At 40.9% G+C, this 26,098-nt stretch overlaps 1 protein-coding gene across 1 annotated transcript in view; it reads right to left on the bottom strand.

Moving 5' to 3' along the window:
- Positions 1-539: 539 nt before the first annotated feature.
- LOC110949342 (cadherin-2-like) overlaps positions 540-26,098 on the bottom strand; it is a 110,935-nt gene continuing 85,376 nt past the window's right edge. The window contains exons 13-16 of the mRNA XM_022191325.2: positions 23,767-24,000; positions 17,573-17,712; positions 10,790-10,951; positions 540-4,922 (exon numbers count right to left, since the gene is read on the bottom strand). Coding sequence (XP_022047017.2) covers positions 4,716-4,922; positions 10,790-10,951; positions 17,573-17,712; positions 23,767-24,000 — 743 coding nt within the window. The 3' untranslated portion in view covers positions 540-4,715. The remainder of the gene's footprint in view (positions 4,923-10,789; positions 10,952-17,572; positions 17,713-23,766; positions 24,001-26,098) is intronic.

Below are 26,098 nucleotides of genomic sequence, written 5' to 3'. Positions count from 1 at the left end.
AAACACCAACTCTGCATGTCCTGTTAGCTCTACGACACACCTCTGTCCCTTTAGTTTACTGTTTGCTTTCCCTGGACTGCAAATATATTGTTGTAGTTCAAGCTCACACCTCTCATTGCGTTGTTTGGGCCACAGGAGGCAGCTGTTTTCAGTGATAAACCTCTGAAAAATCCACTCAACACCGAGCAGCAAAACAAACAACAAACAAAAAGTGGTTAGAGAGCAGCTGATGGACATAGTGGAGCATTCAGTACCTTCAGAAGTAACAAAAACCAAACCAGGTGGGCACAAACACCACTTCAAAGAAGTGATATTTACTGGATGTGGGAATGTGCAACCGTTTGCTTGTTTACACAAGCGACTGAAGAAATTAATTAATTCTGCTTTAAAATTTCATTGATCCCGTTGACCTTTCAGTGACCCTTGTGGGCTTTAACCGCATCTGAAGCAGCATCTCATGCTTGTGTGTCGGTGCATGTGTTGGTTTGATGTTGAACTTATTTGCAAAAAGATCCAAAAAAAATACTGTTTTCCCATAATAAAAAGATAAAAACATGCAAAAACGTTTTAATTTGTAATCCAAATTACACATATACAAGGATTCAAGATATTAGCATGTCATTTTCAGAGACCACAGCCAAAAGAACAACAAGAGAAAAATACAATCTGTACATATTTCAGTTTACAGTGAGTAGCCAGTTGGAGAGAGTACCAGAGAACACTAAGGCAAATCATCAGCAGACAGAAGAAACATTGCCTTTTTTGTATTTAATCCACCACAGCAGAGTATCAAGAAGTATCTTTGCTACAAAACAAGGACTGATGACTCCCTTTATTAGCAATCAGCTGCATAAGTTACATTGTGATAAAAGCAAAACAAAAAACATAAGGTATCTATCTAAGGTCTAGCATTACTGTACACGTCTTCTCACTAGCTTTGGAAAACCAAACTGGCAAAAATATGCAGCTCTTTTGTACAGCTCTGGGTCTGACTAGCATCCCTCACAATGCTATCAGGGGAGACTCTTACAACCTCACCATGATTAAACACTGGTTCTGAGAATGGTATTTAGATTTTTAAAGTTAAGATTTCATCCCCTTTGTGGCATGAAGGTAAACTGGATTTTAAAGGTGTAGGGAACTCCAAATCATGAGTTTGTAGCAAATACAACACTTGCTTTGATAATATTGTATTTGGTCATAAGGTCTGAAAAGCATGAAATAGGAACCCGTATTTGGGAACTAAGACTTTTCACAGCCGTACATTGAATGGAGAATGCATCAGCAGACTTAGTGCAGTATGGGTTCATGTTGCCTTCATGTTGCTTGGCAGGTTCCTTCATGCACAATATATTCAGTTAGCTGCTCAGTTTCTCTCAAACGCAGAGGGTTAGACAGCTCCTGTTTTGCAGCCATGAGAAAGAAAACAACCTGGGACAGGTTCATCAGTCAGCTAACAAATACCACTCAGAATGGACCTTTGCAGAGTGAATACACTTACAGCTATAAGCATGATTGATCCATGTCCAGTAAAAGCAATGAGTTTGTCTTACCTTATCGCAAAGAAATCAATGCATTTTCCTGTTATTTTTGACCATCTAATAAACCAAATTGTCTATGATGCTTTAGAAAATTAAACTAATGAAACTGGCTAAATTGTTTCACAATTCTTCAGCTACGGTTAGAGATTCTCCTTTACTGCTGGCTGAGATCTATTTCAGGAGCACCAAAAATTCCTCAAATTTCCTGACCACTGTCACAGAACGGCCTCGTGAGGAGCTCAAAAAGACTGCTCCACACTAACTGTCAGAGAATATCATTGTGACTGTTTCAGAAGCCTGACGGCAGAGTGTGTGTCGGATAAACGCAGCGAAGACAGACCTGCACACATTTTAACAAACTGCAAACGAGGGAATTGTATTAACGTTGTTCAACTTTAACAAAGGGCAAGAGTAATTGTATTCTGGCTAAGTGTTCCCAGCAGTACGTGTCTGATTTAGATTAAAAACAGTAATAATAATGAATTGTCAAGTGCTGCTGATACAGTGTTTGTTGCTGTTTATGCCATTGTTAAAGTTGTAGCCTCTGGTGAATATGCAATACAAAACAACAACTTGGTGGCCTTGTCTGTTGGCGTATGCGATGCACAAGTTAGTCTGTTCCTCAGGCATATTGACTCCATCAGGGTTCAACACAAACTTTCCGTTTGCATTCACTGTCGGATTGAATGTGATGCAGCTCCTCTGTAATGTTTTCACTTGTAGCCCTTCAAGGCTCATGGGGTTTGTGCGTTGCTATAGCGATGTGGACCTCGATATTGACCTATCACAGATAAACTGGTATAAACAGAACATAACGCAGGAAAAAGGTGCTTGGGATAATTCAGAAATGGTGTCACCACATAGTTTGAAAAGCAGAGTGAGTCCGATTCTGTTGCTTCCAGTACTTTCAACACAGTCTACAGCACATGTAGCAGAGCACGCATTACAGCTGAGCAGACAGTGGTGAGGAATCAAGCGAATCAGTCTGTGGAATGCATTGAAGGAAAGACAAACAATGACCAAATCATTTTTTTTTTCAAATTAGCTCTAACATTCCATATATATATATATATATAAATATGTATATACACCAAGAATAGTGGCCAAAATATCCGCGTTGAAATATTTTTTACTGCCCAGAATTCTCATTTTGCTGTAAAATGCTAACATAAATAATATTAAATTTAGCTGTTTTGTGACAATAGACATATTTTGCACATCTAGATTAATTTTTAAAAAAAGTCATTATCATTAGGCTTGCTGTACTTTAAAAAAGTTTTTGAAACACCAGGACCAGACTGTTCAATGGATTTATCTTTTACCATGCCAAAAGTACATTGGTTCTAATAATTGTAAATCATAAAATATTAGAGGAGTGTTGCAGAAAATGCAGCTGTTTCACTGCAATAAGCTGCATTCGATACATTAACTTCTTTCCTCACATTAACATTTGTCACCTCGAACTGTTAAGAGTGCTGAAGTAGAGATGGCACAATAGCTTTTCACATTCTGCTCTTCCACCTTTACAACGTTCTGCTGCAGATCCAGACATTGCAGGGGAAAAGGCGCTGCTGTGGTCATTTTAAGCAGCAGATCTGCATACTAGCCACCCCTCACTCACTCTATATTCCGTTCACAAGCTGTTTATCAAATTTTAATATTCATCTATAAATATAAAACTTCAACCAGAACTTGTCTGCTGAAACTACACCAGACATAAACTCCCTCTCTGTAATATTATTTTAATATTTCATTACTCATTTCATTGTCTTTATGATGGAGATTTTCATCTATTTGTCATTTCATCTTGCTGTTGCTCTGCTACTCGAAATTGCTTCAAATGCTTTTAGATTGACTTGTTTTTGGCCTTGATTCTTTGCCCCAGTTTTTGTTTCTGTTTTCTTTCATCTGTGCAAACACATAAACGGAAATTGCATTTTATCAACATGTTTTTCACCACTTTGCTACAGTGCTTTTGCCTAAAACTGTATCCCATTTTAAACTCCCTTTTAGAAAAGTGCAGCAAGGACAGATCCAAAACATTTAAACTGCATCCGTAAATAACATTTAGTACTTGTAAAAACCTCCAAAATTCAAAAACAGTTAAATTAATGTTGGCGCTGAATGTCCTCGACTGTCTGAGAGTGTTGAAAACCAGAGGAGGCAGCTATTCTTTACAGCAATTTACCCACAGCTTTGACCCGATGTGATGCTGAATAATCAGGGTTTGCAGAGGAAAATCAGTGTGACAGAGCTGAGAGGGAATAAAAACTTTTGATCTTGGTCAGGTTTGGTAACACATACTCACATTATTACCAGAGAACTGTTGTGAAAAGAGGACGAGTTTCAAAAAGTCACAAAGTCCATGAAACAAATATGATAGACATAGGTGTGTGTGTGTGTGTGTGTGTGTGTATGTTTGTGATTCGCAAAAAGACAAAACTTCTCATCAAACCGAAATTTTGATTTTGATTTCCGTTGACCCAGAGCTGCACAGAAAAGCAATGTTTTTTGCTGGTAGGATCATCCAAGGCATCTCATAGTAGGCTTTGCCCTTTAGAGTATCCATCCAGTGTGTCTCTGTGGAAATGATTCACGCGTACTCTCACATACACGCATACAAGTAATGAGGTGGAACCCAAACACACGTACACACATGCGCTCATTATGGCAAAGTGCTCCTCCAAATTGCAGTTGCAAAACACTAGGAGCTTTAAAGCAACATACAGAATTGAGACCGAACACAATCAAAAGAATGTACAAAAAGGCACATTTGACCCCAGTGCTGCTGTACTGTAAAGATTCAAGTGTAAATGAGCGTCTGTAGCATGGCTGTCATAGCTCTCAACCATCACAGAGACAACATACCCTCTGAGTGCATTGTTCTGGCTGCTCACATTTGTTAGCACGGGGCTAACGCTCAGATGATGTCCATTAGCCTGAATGCTAGCCAGTGCCCGGCCTTTCTAGGCCAGGAGTCAGCATGGTCCCGAGTGTCATCAACTGTCCGTCAAGAGGCAGCGAGTTTCTTTACAAGCTGTCCCATGGAAATACACAAGTGCCAATCTAGAACCCCACGTTTATCCCATTTCATCTTCCTTACCCCACCCACCACCTGAACTTCAAAGCAACGGGTGGGGACAGTGGCTGTCGTTATTGGGGGGTCGAAGGGTGCTAATCGTCTTCTCCGCCGTACAAGTCGGCCAGCTTGCGGAAGCGTGGCCCCCAGTCACCGAGGTAGTCGTAATCCTGGTCTCCGCAGCTGGAGGAGGAGTGCAGGGAGCTGAGGGAGCCGGCGGTGGAGCCACTGCCCTCATAATCGAACACCAGCAGGGAGTCATAGGGCGGAGCGGTGGGGTCGTTGTCTGCTGCCTTCAGGCCCTGAAGAGGAAGACGGAGGAGACAGGAAGGTGAGCAATGCAATGGCAAATAACATGAGAAAAGGATTCTTTCTAGCACCATGGAGAAAATGAAATACTACAGACTGTCAGAGATATCAAATTTCGACCCAAGTCCTTTCATTAACCTTCCTGTCTCCTCCAAATGGATCCAGTAAGCAAGGAGAAGATGAGAAAACGACCCTCCATTTATTTTTAGCACTTTGAGATTCAGCCATCATGAAAGAGTATGTCAAGCAAGAGAGTCAATAAAAACAAAGTTGTATTGGCATTTAAGGTGCATTGACTGATTCACTCATGCAATGACTAACATGCAAGATAACATTCAACCTGAAAAAGTGCCTTAAAGCAGTCTTTGAGCAGCACACTGAATTAAATGACTTTGTCTATCCAGGTAATGTTGACTAGTAAAGATGAAAAGGCAGAGAACATCTTTCAGTCACCGTTCACACTTCTGATGGCGTGTTTTTCAGATGTATTTGCAAAGAAAAATTACAAATCAGCTTGTTAATCTGTGTACAGCCACAATGCCTCCAGGAGGTGAAAACTTGCTTTGATGCGTTTCTATAGCTCTGCTTATTAGACTTGACCTCTTCCTGCACTGCAACTTCTCCTCAGAATGGATGCTTATAATCAATCACACACAGTATTTGTGTTTATTCACCAATATTGCTTTCTGCCACACTACTAACAACCTACATAACTGTACCTGACAGTACCTGGACTGTCCACCCACTCATCTATCAAAGTTGCCACGCCCAGTATTACGGTAAATTTTAGGCTTTAAAATAATTTCAAACGGTAAGTTACATAAAAATCCACCTCTGATGCAGGTTGAATAGCAAAAATAACTAAAGAGACCAAAATTGTTTCTCATACTAGGCTGAAAACATGTTTATTTCTGTTGCTAAGTTGGACTTTTCAACACAGGGGTCAATTGGTAGTGGTTCACATTTGAGGCCATCCTCAAGTGGCCACTCGCAGAACTGCACCTTTAGGTCACTGGCTTCACTCTGGAAGTTTGACTCCTGATTTTAATCAGCCTCATTTTTACTAAGAGCCTACATCATATTTTTACATTCTGTGGGTTACTGTTGGTGAATACACATCACTGTTGTTCAACAGTACTGAATCACTGGTTGCTGAGGCAGGGAAGTGATTTCACTGATATACCATTGGCCTAGAAAGCCTGTTTGATGTGGGATAAAGAACATGAACATTCATAGTGGACTCATGTCATAGGTTAATCCTCAGTATTCTGCACTCACCACTTCTAAATCAGAGAAGATTGTAAGAAATCTCTGCAAAGCAGAACTGTCAACTTTCACTTCATTAAAAATGGACACCTCCATGTTTGCTGCAGCAGCAACAGCAGAGATTTTCCACATGCAACAACCCACACTGCATAGTACCTCTGTGACTGAGAAAAGCCGAATGGTTGAGTGAGCTACAAGACTCTGACAGTATCGAATAGAGGATTATAGTAATCCTACATTTCTATAGTAACTGTATAGTAAGCTTAAGGGTATTATGGAAGCCTATGTCCATGCTTTTATTCCAAAGCACAGCAATGTAAAACCACAGAAACCCCCCTGATGACCCCTGTTGACCTACGAAGACCACCTGAAAGAGCACAGCTCACTTTCTCAAAAAACAGGGATTCAAAATGTCAACCTTCAGTCCCGCTTTTACTTCGGCCCCCAGAGAACATGTGCATGGAGGAGAGCAGAGTGGGAGAGAGAGGGAGTGTAAAGCAGAAACACTACGTACTTCCACATGTTATGAGGACATAACTCTGTTTACACAGTCACATTGTAGGGGCCCGCCTCCCTTTTTGGGGACAAAAAGTAAGTTCCCATGATGTAAACTAGAGTTTGGCAAGTAGTGCTTATGGTTAGGGTTAGGGCAAGTGTGTGTTCAGTTTGACAGTAGAACAAACTAAGGGAGATGGAGGGAAGGAGGGATTAGAGAGGAGTGTAGAAGAGAGGAGGATTTGGGTCAGACCGGGCAGATGCTGCTTCTATCTCTAGGAGGAGATTCAGCAGATTACCCAGTTTGGACCGAACTTAAAACCACCACCCCCCATCTCAAATACACATGCGTTTTAGGAAGATACAACATTTATTAAAAAAGAGAATGAAAGAAAAATCTACTATTTACATCTAAACAAAATTGTTCAGTTAAGAGTCCAGATATTTATTTTTATTTTTGCCTCACACTGTCACTCAGAATGTCTGCAATAAAAGAGGTAAATCTGATAAGCTTTGGAAATGTTTTGTGGGCCCCGTCTGTCGTCTGACTGAAGACACTCGCGTCACTCTGAAACTCAATGGGAGGAGAGAATTAACGCAGAGAGTGAGAGGCAGGATGAGAAGCATAGGCTTGTCATGTCTGCCGGATTAAGCTGTCTAGATCAGCTCGCCATGTCTGACAGCTCCCGCTCATTATTCATCGCTGTGCTTGGCAGATGTCTTCATGCAGCCTAACCAAAGAGACATGCACGCACAGCCACGCACACAAACAATATGGAAGCAACTAGTGCGCAGACGACGACGTGCATCAGCAGTGATGACTCTTTACACCTGAGATGATGTCAGCTGTGGTAAAGGACTCAACAAGAGGCCTATCTGATTAACTGGGAGAGCCACTTTAATCCATCTGAGAGAGTACGGTGCTGTTAAAGGTCGAGCAAACAGACACTGACAGCACTGCTTGAAACCAATCACATACATTCAAATCCAGCGGTAAAAAGTCCACCTTCTCACTGAGGATAAAGCCATGTATTGGGCCATTACTTGGCTTTTTGCAAATTATAATCCATCGTCCAGTCAGTGCAGACCATTTGGACTTTAAGGACAACCTCACATCTGTTGCACACAGCAGTTTACCAGGTGCATACAGGTGAGAAGACACAACCACATCTGCTCCTTTGAACAAACTCCTCTAAGTTCCACAATTCCCTCCATTTACTGCATCGAAACGACAAAGACAAACAAGGGAGATGTTAAGAGGAGATCAGGGAGGCAGTGGGAGGTTGCTGGTAGAAGCAACGATTGCTGGGTTTCACTTTCCCTCTGACTCCTTCAGCTGTGGTCCTACTACATTTCTAGTTCATCCGAAACATCCTTAATGCTCCTTCCTGACCATTGATCTACAGACTATTCATTGCTTAGACGTGGATTGTCTCTATTATTGACAATAACTGTGATATTTAAAGAATATACACAGGAAATGATACCAAATAACCCATTTGAGTGTAACCCCAACACAGAAAAAACACAAAGTGCAGTTATGGTAACAGACTCTCACTTCACCTCCTGACAACAGTATGATGGGGGTAAATCTATCGACACTTCACAGTTGAAATTCACTGATAGTGGTTTTATTTTTTGCATCAATTTTTTTAGATACATATAGATATTGCTGTAATATCACTGAATTGATTTTTTTTGGCCACGGTAGTCATGCAAGGGAAGTCTGAAATTCAGATGTTTGCTTGCATATACTGCTTAACACCATCGGTTGAAATAATGGCATTTCAACATATGACAACTGGAAGTAAATATCAGATTTGAACACACTGACTAGGAGTTAACCCTTGTAAGAAAACACGGACTGTCACATTGTTTTGTTAAAATGTTTAAATGCGACCCATTAAAAGACATAATCAGCATGTTGCTATGGTGCCACAGGAGATCAGGGTGGTTTTTGGGTCTGTAAAGTATGGCACACTGCTGTTTGTTTAGAGTATTTTAGCCTCAGCAAGTAATAGTTACCCTAACATTAACTGAATAGTTGAGATACAAAAGTTAAAGAAAACAAAGGCTGTGTTGGATAATAAATGCTCAAGGCTTTTGCTAAAGTTGCAGGACTCTGCATCTTAATATTAAAGATCCCCTGCTGGCGTGTTGCTTATTTAAATCACAGTTTAAAAACACTCTTCTCTGAATAATAATTCATATCTCATATTGACTTTACATAAGAAGTCCAATTACCTGGTCGTATATCTTTAAAAGGACAGCTAAAACATGTCTCCCTCGTTCAAAAAAATCTGAATCTGTGAATGTGCAAGTAATTTTGAAGGTTTTCTACTGGATACATGATGTCTCTTTTTTGCTGGACATCCTTTGTCAGTCAGTCACGACGACGCAGGGCGGTGGCAGCATCATAATGCTGGATGCAAATGTGTCTTAGCTACAGGTCCTGGAAGGCTAGGAAACCTTGTACAGGTGCAGTATATCAACATTTGAGAATAACAGGCGACACCGTTACCCATCATATTGATGTGAGTCATCAGCTGCCCCTGAATCCACTCTCGATTAGTTGTGATGCTGCAAATTTAAACCTTAAACTCAGATTTTAGCTAAACGTTCAATAGAAAACTGTAAAAACTATTTTGTACAATCTGGATTCTTGTATGTACATAATGCTGCTCAGTGAAGCTTTACCTTACTGAGGGTCATAATGTCTTAAGCTAATTTTTTGGGGTTCAGTCTTTCCTCTCATGAGCCTCATTCCCAGCAGAATCAGGGCAGATGTTTTCCGTGAAAAAGCTTGGATACATCCACCATACACAACCTTCTCTGCAGAAAACAGCAGGCAGACACAGTCTCAGACTTGATGCTGCACATACTAATGCTGTCGATGTGTCTCCTGGATGTATAAATACTCTCAGCCAGCAAGAAGCCTTAAAAATACCTCTTAATGCATCTTTCAGTTTTCACAACCTTTGATTCATGTCTGTGAACAACCACTTTATGCCACTTCATGTTGGTACAAAAAAAACCACAAAATGTATCTGGAGACGATATTATGTGCACTGACAAGAATCCTAAATTTACTGAATTCTTTTCTATAAATAGTACAATAACAGACCACAGTGAAAGAGTTCCCAAAACCCTAAACTGTCCCTTTAAATAGCTGTGCAAGGCCTGCAGCCAGTCTGTGGGATTAACGAAACATAGTGGATTTACCTCCAGTTAGGTAGCCAGGCTGTGGCCATGTCTGAGGCCAGCTAATCCCAACCATTAGCAAAGCTAATTAAGAATTACACAGACATTGGACTCTCGGTGTTTCCCAGACTGTCTCTGGCTTTGGCTGCAGAATTGCTCTCTTTCTTTGTGTCTTACACAGATGAACCACACAGCATCACATAATCATAAATCAATGATTTATCACAGATCTGCCTGTGAAGAGAACATGCAACAAAAACATGAATGTTGCAGGTGCTGCGCAGTATGAACCTTAGCAACCCCAAAATTAAACATAATTTAAAACATTTTGCATTATGATTTCTTCACGCGCCACTGTGTTTAAATGGATGAAGCATTCTATAAGTAGAAGTAATGAAAGTCTGAATGTTACAGTAAGCGTGTTCCTGTGGCAGCTCTGGATAGTTACACAGAGCAACGGTCTCAAAAAAACAGTTTGAACTTCAATATCCTAAATCCTGTAAGGTGATGAGGTAAACTGCACAAATCCTGGCCAGTCTTTGATGCTTTACACCAAAGAAGCAGAGCAAAGAGATGAGAGAAGCAAAAGAACTAACGTTGGCAAATCCAGCTTTTTGTGGACAGTGTTCACTTACTGCTGTCAGACAGTTTGTATTTCACTGAAGTTGTGATTTATCACTTCCTGTGTGCTGAGAAGTGCATGAGCGCGGCACCAAAATTTAATCTGGGCAAACAGATTGAAGTGAGTTTAGTGAAGAGGGGACATCCTCCTCTGCTGAACTCACACTGGCGGCTTTGACAATGACATTGACTTTTTAAACAGAGATTTTGCCACAGAGGTTTGTGGCTCCCTGATGGATCTGCCCACAGATTCAGACTCTGCTCGCTGCCGTCGTACCTCGTGGATGAAGTCTCCTATGTCTCCTGGGTGGGGGGCGGCTGAGCGGAGGGGGTACTGGTGGTCATGATGGAGGGGCCTCTCATCCAGACGTCTGATCCCCACTTTGACGCACTCTGGCTCCAGGGCATCAGGCTGCTGCAGCTGGCTCAGATCGTAGTCCTAAACAGCCACACAAAGCCACACGTTCACATGTTACATTACAGTAAGTCAAGTCATTTGTACAGTCCAATATCACAAATCACTTTTTTTTGCCTGAAGGAGGTTTAGAAACTCAAGAGGCTTTACAGGCAGCATACTCTGGATCCTTAGTGAGGCTCCTCAGGAAGTTCCTTTGACTACAAATCCACAACAGTTGTTAAACCACCAGGATTTCCACACATCAGTTTTCTTAACCCTCTGAACCACAGGCAGTTTCTGGACATTTTCTGCTCCCCATCACTTTTTTAAGTCACTGTGGGCTCATTTTTCACTGCAATGTAAAGTAATACATCTGTATAACATGAAGGAACAGTGTTTGATCTTATTCCGTACAATATATTATACACTGTAATATACATGACGACATTTTCTGTAAAGCTGGTAGACCAAAGCAATGCATCATTTAAAATGTATCAGAAAACAAAACATTAAACCCTTTGAACTTGATTTGCTACAAGTTTATTTTCCGCAGCCAAAATTCTCTAATGGCAGCTGTGCCCATCCAGGAACCCCGGCCGAATGATAATGTAGAAATGAAAGCACATTTTGTCACGGGAAAAACATTTGGGGATACAGTTTCATGTGGGCGTGTGCTGAGGAAGTAGTCCTTTCCAGTAACATGGCTTTTTCTCTCCCTACACGAGTGTGGTATTTTGTATAAATCCACTGCTGAAAGCACCGTGTGCACTGCATAATTACAAAAGATGCTGCCGCAATGGACGGCGTGAAATGGAGAAATCGTGGCTGTGCAGACTTTAAAATACATAATGATGTGAAACAAGAGTATAATAAGAATCCAGTGTATTATGTGGGCGGCACTGTGGAAAAAGTGGTTAGCACTGTCACCTCAAATCTGCTAGTTGGCTGGGACTTTTCTTTGTGGAGCTTGAATGTTCTCGCTGTGACTGTGAATTCTCTTTGTGTGCTTCCTCCCACAGTATAAAGACATGCATGGGAGTTAACTGGTGATTCTCCATTAGAAGCAAGTGCGGGATGGACTAGCGATCTGTTCGGGGTCAGGTCCAGTTAACTGACAGATGGATGTATTATGTGAATTTACTAAAGGTTTGTTTTGGGTTTGATGTCAAGGCTGCAACCCACGATTCCAATTCCAATCATCTCAACCTGCACATCACTGTGCTTCATGTAGAACATAAATTTCCCATTACTATGCACGGTGACCTCCAGGTTGTCCTGAAATAATGAATTCAGCTTCAAACACCTAAAAGAGACATTATGCGTCCTTGGAATATTTGAGCTGCTGTAAACCCACACTTGAAGCTAAATGAGAAAAATGAGCTGATTGGCTAACAGTCAAACCTTCTGTAACATTAGATTCCCTCTAATCCCACACTAATGCTAAGTGCACTGCATCCCTCTGGCAAAACAATGCAGAAAGAGTGCCGAAACTTATCACGAACTTGACTGACTCATGAAAGCGGCCGTGTTACATACACTGGCAGCGAACCAACCTACCACCACCTTTCTGTTCCAGCTGTATTTAACAGCTGGCGTGAGAGGTTCACTGACTAAACAAGCGCACTGAGCTCCTCTGATGTAATGTCTACCAATTCTCCTACATCATCTGTCCTCAGGGAGAACAGAACGAGACTCTAATGCTATCTAATTAGCATCCACTTAGAGAAACACAGTCCGTCTTTCACCTTCTCTTACACAACATGAACACAATCAGCGGGCAGAGGGGAAGTGTGTGTCACGGCCTCTGCTCTGCTCGTGTTCAATGCCAGCGTCTGAGTCACTGCAGCAACCATCCAGAAACCATTTCGTGCTTTCTGGTCTCCAGGGAAATCGACTAAAGCAGCCTTTTCAGGACAATAACAGCAAGCTGTGGACTGACCTTGGGCTTTGTTCACAATAATGACCGACCAACAGACTACTTTTCAGTGAAGAGCAGCTGAGAGCTCTGCAATAACCTGGCAGGAAGGAGGGAAATGCTGTGTGCTCGGTTTTGTATTTCTATACTTACAGGGACCTGACAGAATGATGTGTCCTCTTAGAAAGGACATTTCATTTCTTCGAGGACTCTGTTCAAAGTGTCAGATGCCACTGCATGCGCTCAATCTCTGAAACACTTACGTATTATTGAAATATTATATTCCTAATTAGGGTAGCATGTTATGTTGGGGGGAAAAAACTGTCATTGTGATATTTTGTTTTCAGCGATATATCTTGAAAATTGCATGAATTTTCACTAGACTAACTGAAGAAGTTCACTTACAAAAAAAATCCTTCTTGATGTTTAGGGAAAATAAATTATTTTTAAAGGGTATTATGGAACCTTCAAAGCATCCGAAGCAATTTATTTCTTTGGATGGCATTCGGATCTGACTCTGTGATCCTCATACAGAGCTCTGTGATGAGATTTTAATTGATTAAAACGGTCAAACAAATTAGTTGAGTTGTCTGAAACACAGGCAGCAAATGCAAGACACTGCTGAGTACCTCTTTACGGTAAAATCTTTTTATTTTAAGCTGAAATATTTCCATACAACTGACTGCTTTTCTTTTTGACACCAAATCTTTCTCTTCAGTGTTTCTCTCTTGTTTCCTGGTCATTTTGCTTTGCTTACGTCGAGCCTGTATGCCAAACCTCATGTCTTCCAAATGATAAATTATATTAGACAGACTTCTCTTCCTGTGACGCGACTACTGCACATGTGCACATTTCCTAATTACATTATGTCCTAATTACATTTCACTTAATTCATTCAAACGAATTCGACCTAATTAGTGAGCATTTGTTCAAATTAGATTTTTTGTAAAAGTGACAGGCAGCTTAGCTTCATTTTTCGTTCAAGAAAAAGTGACCTCTAAAATGTGAGTGGTGCAGGTGAATGCACATTTACTGAAGGCCAGTATTTAAGTACAGTTTTGAAGTACTTTGCTTGCATTTTTTTTCCATTTTATGCTATGTTTTCCTTCCACTCCACTACTTTTCAGAGGGAAATGTTGCACTTTCTATTCCACTACATCTATCTGAGCTTAGGATTTTGCACAATAAATAATGTAACAAGCTTCTAAAATACAACACTTAGTTAAAGATTTAACCAATGGTTTCCAACATTTATGGCTTCTTACAAAAGACTTTACAAAAAAAAAAGTTTGCATGATGAACATTGATGAGACACGTTCATGTTTCAGTATTAATATTCTAATTATGTTTTATAATAAAATAAGAGCCAGATGGGCCAAACTAGTACTTTTACTTCAATACTTTAACTATATTTTTCTTCCAATACTTACTTTTACTCATTTTTCATGCTGGACTTTTGCTCATAATGGAATATTTTTTACATTGCTACATTGGTACTTTTATTTTATTCAGGGATCTGAATACTTCCTCAGCACTGAAACTCATTCGCTCCGAGACAAACTTTATCAGACATCAGACTTGTGTTACAGAGGACGACATGATACAACGCGATTGCTGTTATCAAAAATGTGCAGGGAGTTGTGACCTCATGACAGCTTTTGGCTGCTTCTGTGCTTTGCAGTAGATCATAGTGAAAGTTCTGCTGGAGTATTTTACTGTTCTGCCAAATAGAAACTTCTGCTGATATTCACCAGCCAGATTCTGCTGGAGGACAACCAAAATTTACATTCCTCTGCAAAATGAACCATTTAAGAAGCATTTGGGGTTAAAGCATTATCTCATTAGTTATAGGTAAGGATTAGAAGAGAGGAAGCAGCAGTTGTGAACGGTCTATTAATGTGTGCGAGTGTGTCGGGTATGTCTGTGTGTATTGCTCAGCATGCTTAAAAAATGAGTGTGTTCCTGAGAACTGAGTCTGCTTTTTATCCTAAGCTTAAATCCATATAAATAAAGACCCCGGCTGCCTGTAGAAAAAAAAAAGAAGAAGAAATCCAACACGAAAATCTAATCAAACAGAACAGCACCCCGACACTATCCAAGGCCTGCACAATGTGTTACTGTGGCAGTAATAAAGGAAGAAGCAAACCTTGATTTTCTTTTATTAACTTTGTGTCCATTGTTTATACTGCAGAGAGATTACATGAATGTTGGTTCCTCCTGTATATTAAATCACACAGAGAAAACTATTAACTCAACTGAAGCCAAACAGCACAGCCACAAAGTTAAGCTTTCATTTTCGGTACTATATTGAAGACGCTGTTGAAAAGGTTGCCTTTAATAACGTTTGACCTTCACTTTTACGGACATGATTCATCAAATGCATCACAACCAAACTTTCATACTGAAAATCTTTCCTTTCATTTCATGTTTTGGAGCAACAATTCTTAGAGGAATTAAGACAAAACCTTTGGCCCTTTTGGGTCCTTTTTGGTTCCAGATTGAGTAAGACTCTAACAGGAACTGCAGTCTGGCACAAAAACAGCCTGAGCAAAAAACGGAAAGCAAATAAAAGAGAGTGTGGGTGTAGCCTGAGTCAGAAACGATATCTGATGCTGGTGACTGAATGAACCCAACATGTTAACCCCGATACGCTCAAACAAAGGCACACAGACTTTGATTATAGTGATTATCTGTGTTATCTGAGTCACACATCAAGTAAAACGACATGTCTGCAGCACATCGGCATGTTAAAACGCAGTCAGTATTTAGCTGGTATAATATTTACCGTCTTCTTTTTCTTAGTTTTAAATGTTTTGTACCAATGCCTATAGTGCATGTTAACATACTTTATTTAATAAGTAAAAGCTACGTCCTGCTGGCTCCAGATGAAAAATTAGGGGATCACTCAGTTACAATCCAGCCTATGGGCACCACAAACACTGGTGCAAAATGTTATGGTAATTCATCTGGTAGTTTCTGACATATTTAAGTTTGAGCCAAAGCAGTGGAATGACAAACTGACCTGCCAGCATCACCATTCATACAGCCACACTGCCAACATGGCTCACAGTCCAGTCAGGGTCACTATCATTTACAGTCTTAATGTTGTTTCAGTGCCGGAAAATGCATTACAATTGTTGGGCTGAATGATGGTAGTGGTCATAACTGAGCATGTTTGTCTGACAAAAAAGAAGCGTTAGCTGGCTCAACAACTCTAAAACCCCAATCAGAGATAATAAGTATCACGACTGTGTGTATTAATTTTCATTGCTAATCAGGTATTCAGATTCTGAATGTACTCCCAAAAGGGGCGTCTGATGTATTATTTGACTTTTCTTCAATGTAAAATGGGCCAATCTCATGCTGCCCACTTCAGTCAAGAAGAACATGGTGTTATAGCAGAGTAATATAAAGATTTATTATGGAAAAAGCGTTGATGCATGACACAAATGGGAGAAAATTGTTCGTAATGTAAGTTAATCTACATATTTTACCCCTCAGCGTACACTCAATGCAGCTGCTTATTTCTTATGTGACAGCTGCACATTAGAGGTCTGAATCTTTGCACTTCATACATACAAACATGGTACTGAAGAGGTGCATTTAGGTCTGACACTGTCCCATGTCTAAGGTGATGTGAAAATCAGTGGAGTTGGTTGCAAAACCGAAGGTGAAATTATTGTTGTTGATTGAATATTCTCTGTGCTCGTCAGAATCAGAATGTCTTTATTGTCATTGCATGAGAACAACAAAATTGGAAGCAAAGTCTTTAAAGTGCATACATAAATGAAACGTCCACATAAAAACATTCCTAAAAACATTCATGAAAACATCTAATAAACACTCATTAAAATCAAAAATTATTTAATGTGTCCTGAGTTTAGTGCATCCGTATGAAGAGTTTCACTTTATCCGCATCTTTACAATTCACCTTTAGAGCTGTAAATACAGCAGTCCTATTAGTATTTGTACCTGTTGTAATATGAATAGAACCAAGTCTGCTAACTGTGTTCAAAGTCCTTATTAGTCACTGAGATGTGTAAACCATGAACTGGCCTTTTCTAGTACAGAGCCCACTGTCTGAGTCCAAGGAGCCCTGAAGCCCGCCCATATCTCTAACATAAATGTGATTTTGTAACACTGCTGTGACGCTTGTAGTTAGTTTGAAAGCTTAACAAAAACAGATTAGGCACAAGAAGAATCAGTGTAAAAGATTTGTTTGTTTATTTCTGACTAAAATTGGCTTTGAAGCAGCAAGTAAATATAAAAAAAGCAGTTTATTAACCTCAACCTTTCACAGTGAGCTGCTACAATAAACAGTAAAAAGCATGCTATTAGTCTCCAGTCGGCTAGGCCTGTAAGGGTTAAACATTTCCCCAACAGAAGTGCGGAGCAGCTTATGCGCTTGGCACAAGCAGGGAAGTTGTGTGGAGAGACACAGGAAATTGTTCTCCAACAGAAAGCAATTAATCCTGTTTTGAGGTCCTCTTTTGTAGTACACTTAATCTTAGCTGGAGGACAGATGATTGAAAATTGTAGAGAAGCACAGTGTGTGTCTCTGTGGCAACGCTATGTGTGTTGTATCTGAGAACAGTGTTTGAGCGTGACTGTGCGGCAGTGAGGAGAAGGGAAGAGAAGAGTTATCACGAATTGAGAAGAAAGTAGGTATATTTAGGGCTGACAAACACTGGCCTGTGTCATTGTGCCTATACAGCGTTTAATAGTGTGTGTTTTCATGGTGTGTCTACCTGGTCCTCCTCTCCGCCTCCCTCCTCATCGTATTTGAGGATGTTGTCCCGGACATCGTCCTCTGGGTCGATGAGAAGCTGCTTGGCCTGACGCTCCTTATCCCTCCTCTTCATCCACATCACAAAGAGCAGCACCAGCACTGCAGGACAAGTGTGACAAGAGCAGATAAGGACAGCGTTTAGCATAAGGGACAAACTAAGTCTTCACTGAACATCTGTGAGTTGCCATAGTGGGCTTGAGGGACCACCCAGTGGTTCATGAGAGGCTTCCGATGGGGACTGTGAATTCTACAAGTCTAAAGCTGCATTGGAAACCCAACAGTGTTGCACAACAGAAAACAAGAGGAAAGAAGGGGCTATCGCACATAAAATTGCAATGTTCTCAGAGTTACTACAGTTGAAAAGACACCGCGTGACCTAAACATGGTGCTACAAAACATCTCAACAAAATTGTCTAATCCAAAACTGAATGGAATTCAGGCGATGATATTCAACACTAGTGTGTACGCTTGGTGTTAAATCACTTTATCCTATAAGTTAATTTGATAATACCAAAATAACACCAAAAACATCATTCCCTTACTCTTTGGTTGAATTGCAGGGTGTCTACACAGAACAAATAGGAGAATAACATAACATACTAGCAAAGATGGGAAAATAAACTATCTACAGTATATAAAGTAACCATTTTTCCAGTACGGCTTCCTCCCACAGTCCAAAAATATGCTGAGGTTAATTGGTTACTCTAAATTGTCCGTAGGTGTGAATGTGAGTGTGACTGTTTGTCTGTATATGTAGCCCTGTGACAGACTGGTGACCTGTCCAGGGTGTCCCCTGCCTTCGCCCAAGTCAGCTGGGATAGGCTCCAGCACCCCCCACGACCCTAGTGAGGATAAAGCGGTGTATAGAGAATGGATGGATGGATGTATTTCTCCAGTATTGGCAACTCCTGTAGGGACTTGGAAAAATGTTGTGCATGTTGACTCCTGTTTTATTTTGTTTTGTTTTGTTTTGTGTTTTTAAAGTTTTGTGAAATAAGTCATCAAAGAAATTCAACTTTGTGATTTTTTTTTAGGATTTAAGGCATGATAAATATTTCATACTGCACAGAAGATATGTTTTGAGTTTTCTCTACTTCTAGCTGTGGCTGTGCTGCTTCTTTAGAGCTGCAAGACTTTATATTACAGTGAAGAAAATAAATACATGCAGCAGAAAAATCCCACTTATGATTTAGAGGGTTAAAAGCTTCATAGAGTAACTTGTAGACTGCACAGAGCAAGGGTTTCTAAAGTTAGAAGGACTAACCATTTATGACATCTAAACTTATTTTAGTGAACATTCCGACAAAAGTGGACCCCACCCTAGAATATACTGTCGTAGGGTTGTCCACTATTATGTCTCGAGCAAAGGACCTTTGAGTTTCCCAGTACAGGGATGTGATTATATGCACCAATGAACCACAACATTAAAACCACTGATAGGTGAAGTGAATAACATTGATCCTCACGTTACAATACAATGCTCTGCTGGAAACTTTGGGTTCTAACATGTATCATCCGGCTACTCATTTCCCAGACCAAGCTCACCCCTCGGCAGGACAATGTAGTCCGCCACATGACAAAAACCGCTGAGGAAAGGCTCAAGGAATACGACAAAGAGCTCTAGGCATTGACCTGGCCTCTAAACTCCCCAGATGCCAATCCGATCAACCATCTGTGGAAACACCAGAATCCACAGAACAAAGTCCAACTCATGGTAGCCCCATCCAATGGCTCACAGGACCCCACAGGACCCCACAGGACCCCACAGGACCCCACAGGACCCCACAGCACCCCACAGCACCCCATAGGACAACTTCAGATCCATCTTGAAGGCACAAGTGGGACTATATTATAATGTTCTGGATGACCAGTGTATGCAATGTACAGGTCAAATGTTCCTTGGTGGAATAGCAGTGAAAACACAGCGTTTCTCATTTCTAGACTAGGCTCCACATACAACCCGCATGCACACTTAGATATCTATGAAACTATAAGCTTTCGTGTATTGATGCAGCATGTGACGTTACATGCAAACACGTGACAGGTAACATTTGTAACATTTGCTGTGAATCTATGTTAACTCCTGGCGAGATCTGACAGATCTTAGATGTCCTAAATTGTATGTGGAATATGTCTCTACATCCCGACATTTGTCTACATTTGGAAACGCAGCTACGTCAACAAATCAAAATCTTACTAATTTTAACAGTGATATTGCACCACCTTTTCTCGAGCTCCAGCTTTGTATCTGTATTTTCCGACAATGCTTCTGCGCTCAAGCATTACCAACCATCAGCCAGTTCTCCAGGAGACTGAGTTTATTATCACTGATGCAAGATTTGAGTCACAGCTGCAAAGCCTCTGCTATCTCCTTGTACGCAGTCACAGTTTAATACCAAACAACAAGTGAAATCCCTGCATATGGGAGTAAGTATTTTAAAGAATGACAGAAACATGCATCTCCTATTTTGAGACAGCTGGCGGGTTTTAAAAGTGGATGCGAATCTCTCTCCTTCTGATCGCATTAATCTGGGGGGATTTATGAGACAGGGGAGCTCAGGATGTGCATGTATTTGTGAAAACTGCACGACTATACAGTACCTGCAAGGGCCAAAACACATCAGGATGCTGAGAGAAATTCTAAGTGAGGACAATTTAAACCCTGGAGAGTGGATCTGAAAAATGGCTTGTCACCATTAGTAACATTTCTCAGTAAGAACCATCAGGGAAGTCTGGCTGCTCGCAGTCTCGCAGGCTTTCAGCAAGACAACAGACAACAAATCAAGTCTGTTTAAAATAACAAACTGCTGCTTGGGCCCAGCTCCACAATTGGCCTCTTTCTATACTGTGGTCAATGTGCCACATTCTGTGCCCCTCAATTAAATCTGAGTAGATTGATAGTAATAAGCCTATTATTTCTTTTATAATCACAAACAGAAGAAGCTCATTATTTCCCTGTCCCTTCTCTTTAAGAAATTAAACAAACATGCGGCTCTGCGGCTTACACTAAATGTGGGCCCAACTAAGAAGACATTTTCAAACACCGCCAAGTAAAGGGAATTAATTATGCCCGTCAATCTCAGTGTAAAAACTGTAAATCTGATTCAACTTTTCTTTGCTGCCACACGGAGGAATTTCCAAAAAGTTCATCCTAAAAACACTGTAAACATGACCTTCAGATTAATCTTCATTCCTGTCACAACTGATGCTCTACTTTAACTAAGCGATTGCACTTTAACTGCCACACTGACTTCTTTCAGTCCTCCAACTTCGCTACAAGTTCAGCTCTTATACATTTCTTCTTGAACCTTGTGCAAAGAAAATTCTGAGATTTGTTTCTAAACACACTGGACTTAAATCTGTGTTCATGCTTTTTGGACAGGTCATGAAAACTTCTTCTAGTGCGATAAAAACTAGAGAGCATGAGCATCAGTGTTTCTCCTGCTTGATCATAATTGACTACACCTGCTACTGTTACAGTATGGCAAGTTGTGCATAAATGCATCTTCCCTGAATGCCAAAAATATCCAGAAGAGCTCAGTGTTATTATTTCCATGTCCTTAAAATGATGAGATGGTGACTGAATGAGGTGGTTTGATTTTGGGATGATGGAGAGTTTCTGGGGATGATTCGGGCTCACAGATCAGCTTTTACTGGGGAAAGGAGCCAAATCAACCATCTGGCGACAAAAGTGACAAAAATATTTTGGATCTACCACAGATGTTTGTGATTTTACATCTAATTTGTCTGGTTCGGTTAAAACAAACTTGGTCCTGTTTGCATGCTTCGTATGGTTACTTTGTGCTGGTGTGAAGGCTGTCTATCAGGAAAACCTAATTTCATAAACTTGGTGATTTTTTCAATCATTCAAATTTGCCAGGGTGATTAACAAAACAGTCTTCTGTGGTGTGACAAACTCAGAACACCCCCTCTTTTTAAAAATTGCATTACATGGACTTTAAGCTTCCCTGTAATGGGTAATTTCTTCTTCTCTAGTCCCGAAGACTGGAATGGTTCAGTTATTGAATAAGAGGCATGAAGAGGAAATTAAGAATTCCTAATGCACTGCTGCGCTGCTTGTAGCTGATTCTTCTGACTCCATTTGACCCGTCTAGGCGCAGTCGGACTTCATCAGCAGCTGATTTTTGTGCTCAAAAATGGCCATCAAAATGATTTGAATGCTTTATACACGCCTTGTATAACTTGAGGTGCCGTTCCAATTTCTAACACGACTGCAGTTATTAAAATATAGTACAGTGGATTTCATTAAGGCTTCCCTACACTCAAATGTCGCCCGCTGCACTTGTAATTTTTCTGCCGCAGCTCACTGCAGCCCGCAGAGTTCTAGCACAAAGCATGTCTTAGCATTTTAAAATGTTCAGCTCTGCCAAGGTTGCTTTTATTCTAGGTGTCCAATCAAACAGCTTGATCTAAAAAGCATCCATCACGGGAAACACTGAGAGTCAGAGCTACAGTTTACTGCTCTCCTGTGTTTTAAAAAGTGATGCAGTGATTAAATGCTGCACAGGGCTGGGCTGGACTTCGTTTGTGGAGCTCATGTTGCTGCAGTTGTTATCATCTGTAACATTATAAGGAGGAAGCAGCTCAAAAGGGCTACGCACGGTGTCCAAGCACATCAAGAGCTACTTGTTAACAAGCAAATAATTTAAGAAAACAGCAAACTTGACATTTACACTTGGGTTTAGAGTCTGGGACATACAACGAGGCTTCATCTAACAAGCTCCAATCACAGCGGCGGATACTAGCTGAAGGCTGCAACTACAAACAGAACAAAAGCTGCCATTTGTTCGCCTTTCAATGCAGCAGCACACTTGAGGTTTCTAATTTTGAGAGGCACATTCTGAGTTCACAGGCCAACAACATGACTGTGGCTGTTTGCAGGTGTGTTCAGAAATGGCAGCTCCACTCCAATAACAAGCACCCAGAAATCTATCAGCACACCCAAGCTGATTTAATAACATTTGGCCTGAGGCTTTCTACGCAGCAATTAATCTGTATTAATTTGATTGGGCACTACTTTATTTAGCAATCAGCACGGTGTGAGCACAAACACTAATACAGGTGAGGAGGAGAGGAACGTATTTAATGAATTATCTTTTTCTCACCTTAAAGAGTGGCTCTGCTTTAACAGCACTCCCATGATGTGCGATTGCAACTTGTAGTGACTGCATGATTAAATCTAAGTGAAATCGGGGGATTTTGGGGACCCTGAAGGTTTATGGCCTTGGGGAAGTCACCCATCTTTCTTCACTAAATTCAGATCAAACCAGTTTTTGTGAGCTTTGGGTAAGAGATGTGTTTCTATTATTTGGATCGCCTCCATTTACAAATGGAGTTTCCATGTTTCTTTCAATTCAGCTAAAGGGCATTGAGCTGATTTGTGTGTATACTTGTGGTACTCTTGTTTGGGCAAAAAGCAAGTTCCCTCAATGTAGATCATTACAGTTTCGTAGAAGACTAAAATGGTTTAAAGTTAGGTATATTATAAGGGTAAGTTTAGGTTAAGGTAAGATTTAAGCCTAATTTGAATTCCTGCATCCAATCTAAACAGAGACTATACCACAGTCTATGCAAGTGTTGTGAGCTTTTATTCTTGTGTACTGGTATGTTTCTGTTGTTCTGCACCGCCAAACTGTTGATTAGGAGCGGGCTTTACGTCAAGTTTCTTGGTGCACTTGAACAACAGGCACTGAAATGGAGCAGATTATGTTGGCGGTGAAGATAGTAAACGTCAACACAAGTTTTTTTTTGTAGAAACTACTGCAACGTAGAAAAAAAACCAATTGCTAAAAATCACAAAACAATATATGGCTGCAATGGCTCGATACTGGTTCAGTCATATGCGTTATGAACAAGTGAGATGCAATTACAGCCTATTATATAAGGCAGTTTTGGTTCACAGGAGCATCATCTTTATGTGAATCAATATGCAGTGTTTACACGGTGTATCATTATCAACTGGACCACTTACAGATGTGTAACTGTATTTCTGGGGAGGTCAATGTAAATGTGCCATCAGATCAAAAAACTTACGGTGAAGGAAGTAGTAGATGGTGAGGACTGAGCTCACTGTCAACCAATATGATGAAAACATGACTAGAATATATGTGTGTATGTATAAGAGAGCCTCACCTAACAGTATGATGATACAGATGAGGATGGCAATGATGGCACCGGTTCCCAGTCCAGCTGCGATGATTCGCTCCATGTCCACGCAGTCTCCATGGTGATCGCACTGGCAGACCTTGACCCTCAGGTAGGACGTGTTGGACATGGGCAGGTTGCCAGAGTCTGTGATCATTATGGGAACCTCGTAGATTCCACTGGAAAGGGAGCCACTCCGCAGTCGAAGCTGAGCATACTCACCTAAAGATGAGGATGGAGGGGAAAACTGATTGACAAACTGGAAAAACTGGAGAGAGTTGAAGCCTTTGAGCTGCTCGGCTACTGCAAAAGTGTGCTAATGGTGGTTAATGGAGGAGCTGGGGGTTATTTGCTTTGCCGAAAGAGTGTGCTCCTGCCACTTCACAAGGCTTCTAAGTGCTCAAGTAGAGCCTTGATGAAAGCCCTGTGTCAAGACATAACAGTCGAGTGGAGAACATCCTTCCTTTTAACTAGTGCTGTCAAGTTGTTTTGTTCACACTTGCTTTGCAGAAATCATTTCCTCAATAGATGCTGATGGAGCGAAGTGTTCTACGTATTTTCCTTGCTCCCTTTTTGAACAGAAACTTTACTCAAGCCTGAGCCTCTTTACTTCGCGGTAACTGGATGAACTACTGAAGTCAAAAGGAGAATAAAATGTCTGTGTCTAAATAGCTGCTGCCACAAAGTGTAAGTGTTCCCCAGGCAATTGATTCAGAGACCAGCAGGCCAGGATTTACCTTGATATGTAGCTCTAATCTAAGAGGCGAAAAAGGACGATTTCTCATTCTTGTGTCGTGTTTTTAATGGAAACAAGGAAAAGGGCTAGAAGCACTTGGTAAAATAAACAGTCTCCTGTGTGAATTTGAAAGCATACTAGGGAATAAATCAAACATGACACCTTCTCAGAGGTAAAATGCTTGTTTCATAACTGAAACGTGTCATCGCAGATTAGTCAAGGTGCCTGAATCTTCAACTGCAGTTGATGATTTTCATTACATATTCACAGGTCCATGGGCTTCTGTATTTTTTTTTAGATGTCAAAATAAATTTTTTTGGCAGGAACATGGGGTAAGTGAGGTGGAGCAAATTAGGAGCACAGGCAGCAGAGGATGAGAATCTCAGCTTTGCTTAAGACCTGGCTGGACAACAATAATGAGGACCAATGGGAGCAACCTGGATGCTCATGTAAAGAAGACTCTTAATCTCAATGAGTCTTTAAATAAATGTTAAATAAAATACATTTTATATCGGCTGGTGGAAGAACTAGTAACAGTTTTCAAGTTACAAGGCATCAATGCTGCAAATTAAATCTACTGCCTTAAAGCTGCTGTCCGGAGTTTGAATCGCAGCGTCTCCCAAAACACTGGTGGTCCCTCCCTCCCTCTGATTTCGCCCCTTTATTTGTGCACGCGCGCAGTACATGAGAGAAGTGCCCGGAGTGCTGCAGCATCTTGCCTGTTTTGCTGTTTTCCCCTCTTCTGCATTTAGTACATTTAGTAAATAATAAAGGAATTACGTTAGAATGCTGTATTGAGTCTAACTTGTCCTAATACCAAAATAACATGAATCTGCTAGGACGAACGAGTAAAGTTTCAATATGTGATTACACTCGTGTATCCCTCTCGATGATGTTGTTTATCAAACTTAGTGCATTTACGCGTGTATATGTGTTAGATTGTTTATTTATTTCTATCTAGAGTTCAGAATTGCATGACTCCTCTGACGAAGAGTATGTCCCAGACGCCCCAACATCTTCCTCCAGAGGTCGGGCATCTAAACGAAGCCGTCAGGCGGGCTATGGAGGCCGTGGTCGGGGAGCGACGCGAGCACCCCGAGCCAAAAACCGTCCTGCAGTCTCTTGGCCTGACAAGCTGCGGGATTGGTAACTTTTCTGGAAGTTGCTGATCCCTGATGCTCTCTCCTCCACAAGCAAAACAAATGTGCGCGCGGTTGCGTAGTGCGTAGCTCACCCACCTCTGCATGGGCTTGCTTGCTGTGCGCGTAACCGTTGATTGACAGCATGACAAAGCTGAAGCTCGAACTTGATTGGTCGGCAGCAACCGGCGCTTTTTGGAATAACATGGGGGTCTATGAGAGGAAGGCGGAGCTCAGGAATAAATTTTCATATCGCGTTATACTAACTTTATATTATAGTATCGAACTAGACTAACACATTTAAGCTTTGTTAAAAAATGATACATAAATTGAAAACAAACAGAAACTCCGGACAGCAGCTTTAAGCTTGCCTTGTCTGAAAGAGGCATTTTGTGAACTGATTTACACCACTTTGGGTTGTTGCGCATTACGAGGTAAATAAAGC

Source organism: Acanthochromis polyacanthus, chromosome 4 (assembly GCF_021347895.1).
Source record: "Acanthochromis polyacanthus isolate Apoly-LR-REF ecotype Palm Island chromosome 4, KAUST_Apoly_ChrSc, whole genome shotgun sequence".
Lineage (NCBI taxonomy): Eukaryota > Metazoa > Chordata > Actinopteri > Pomacentridae > Acanthochromis > Acanthochromis polyacanthus.
Note: the sequence above shows the minus strand (reverse complement) of the source record. Positions and strands in the feature narration are given on the sequence as shown.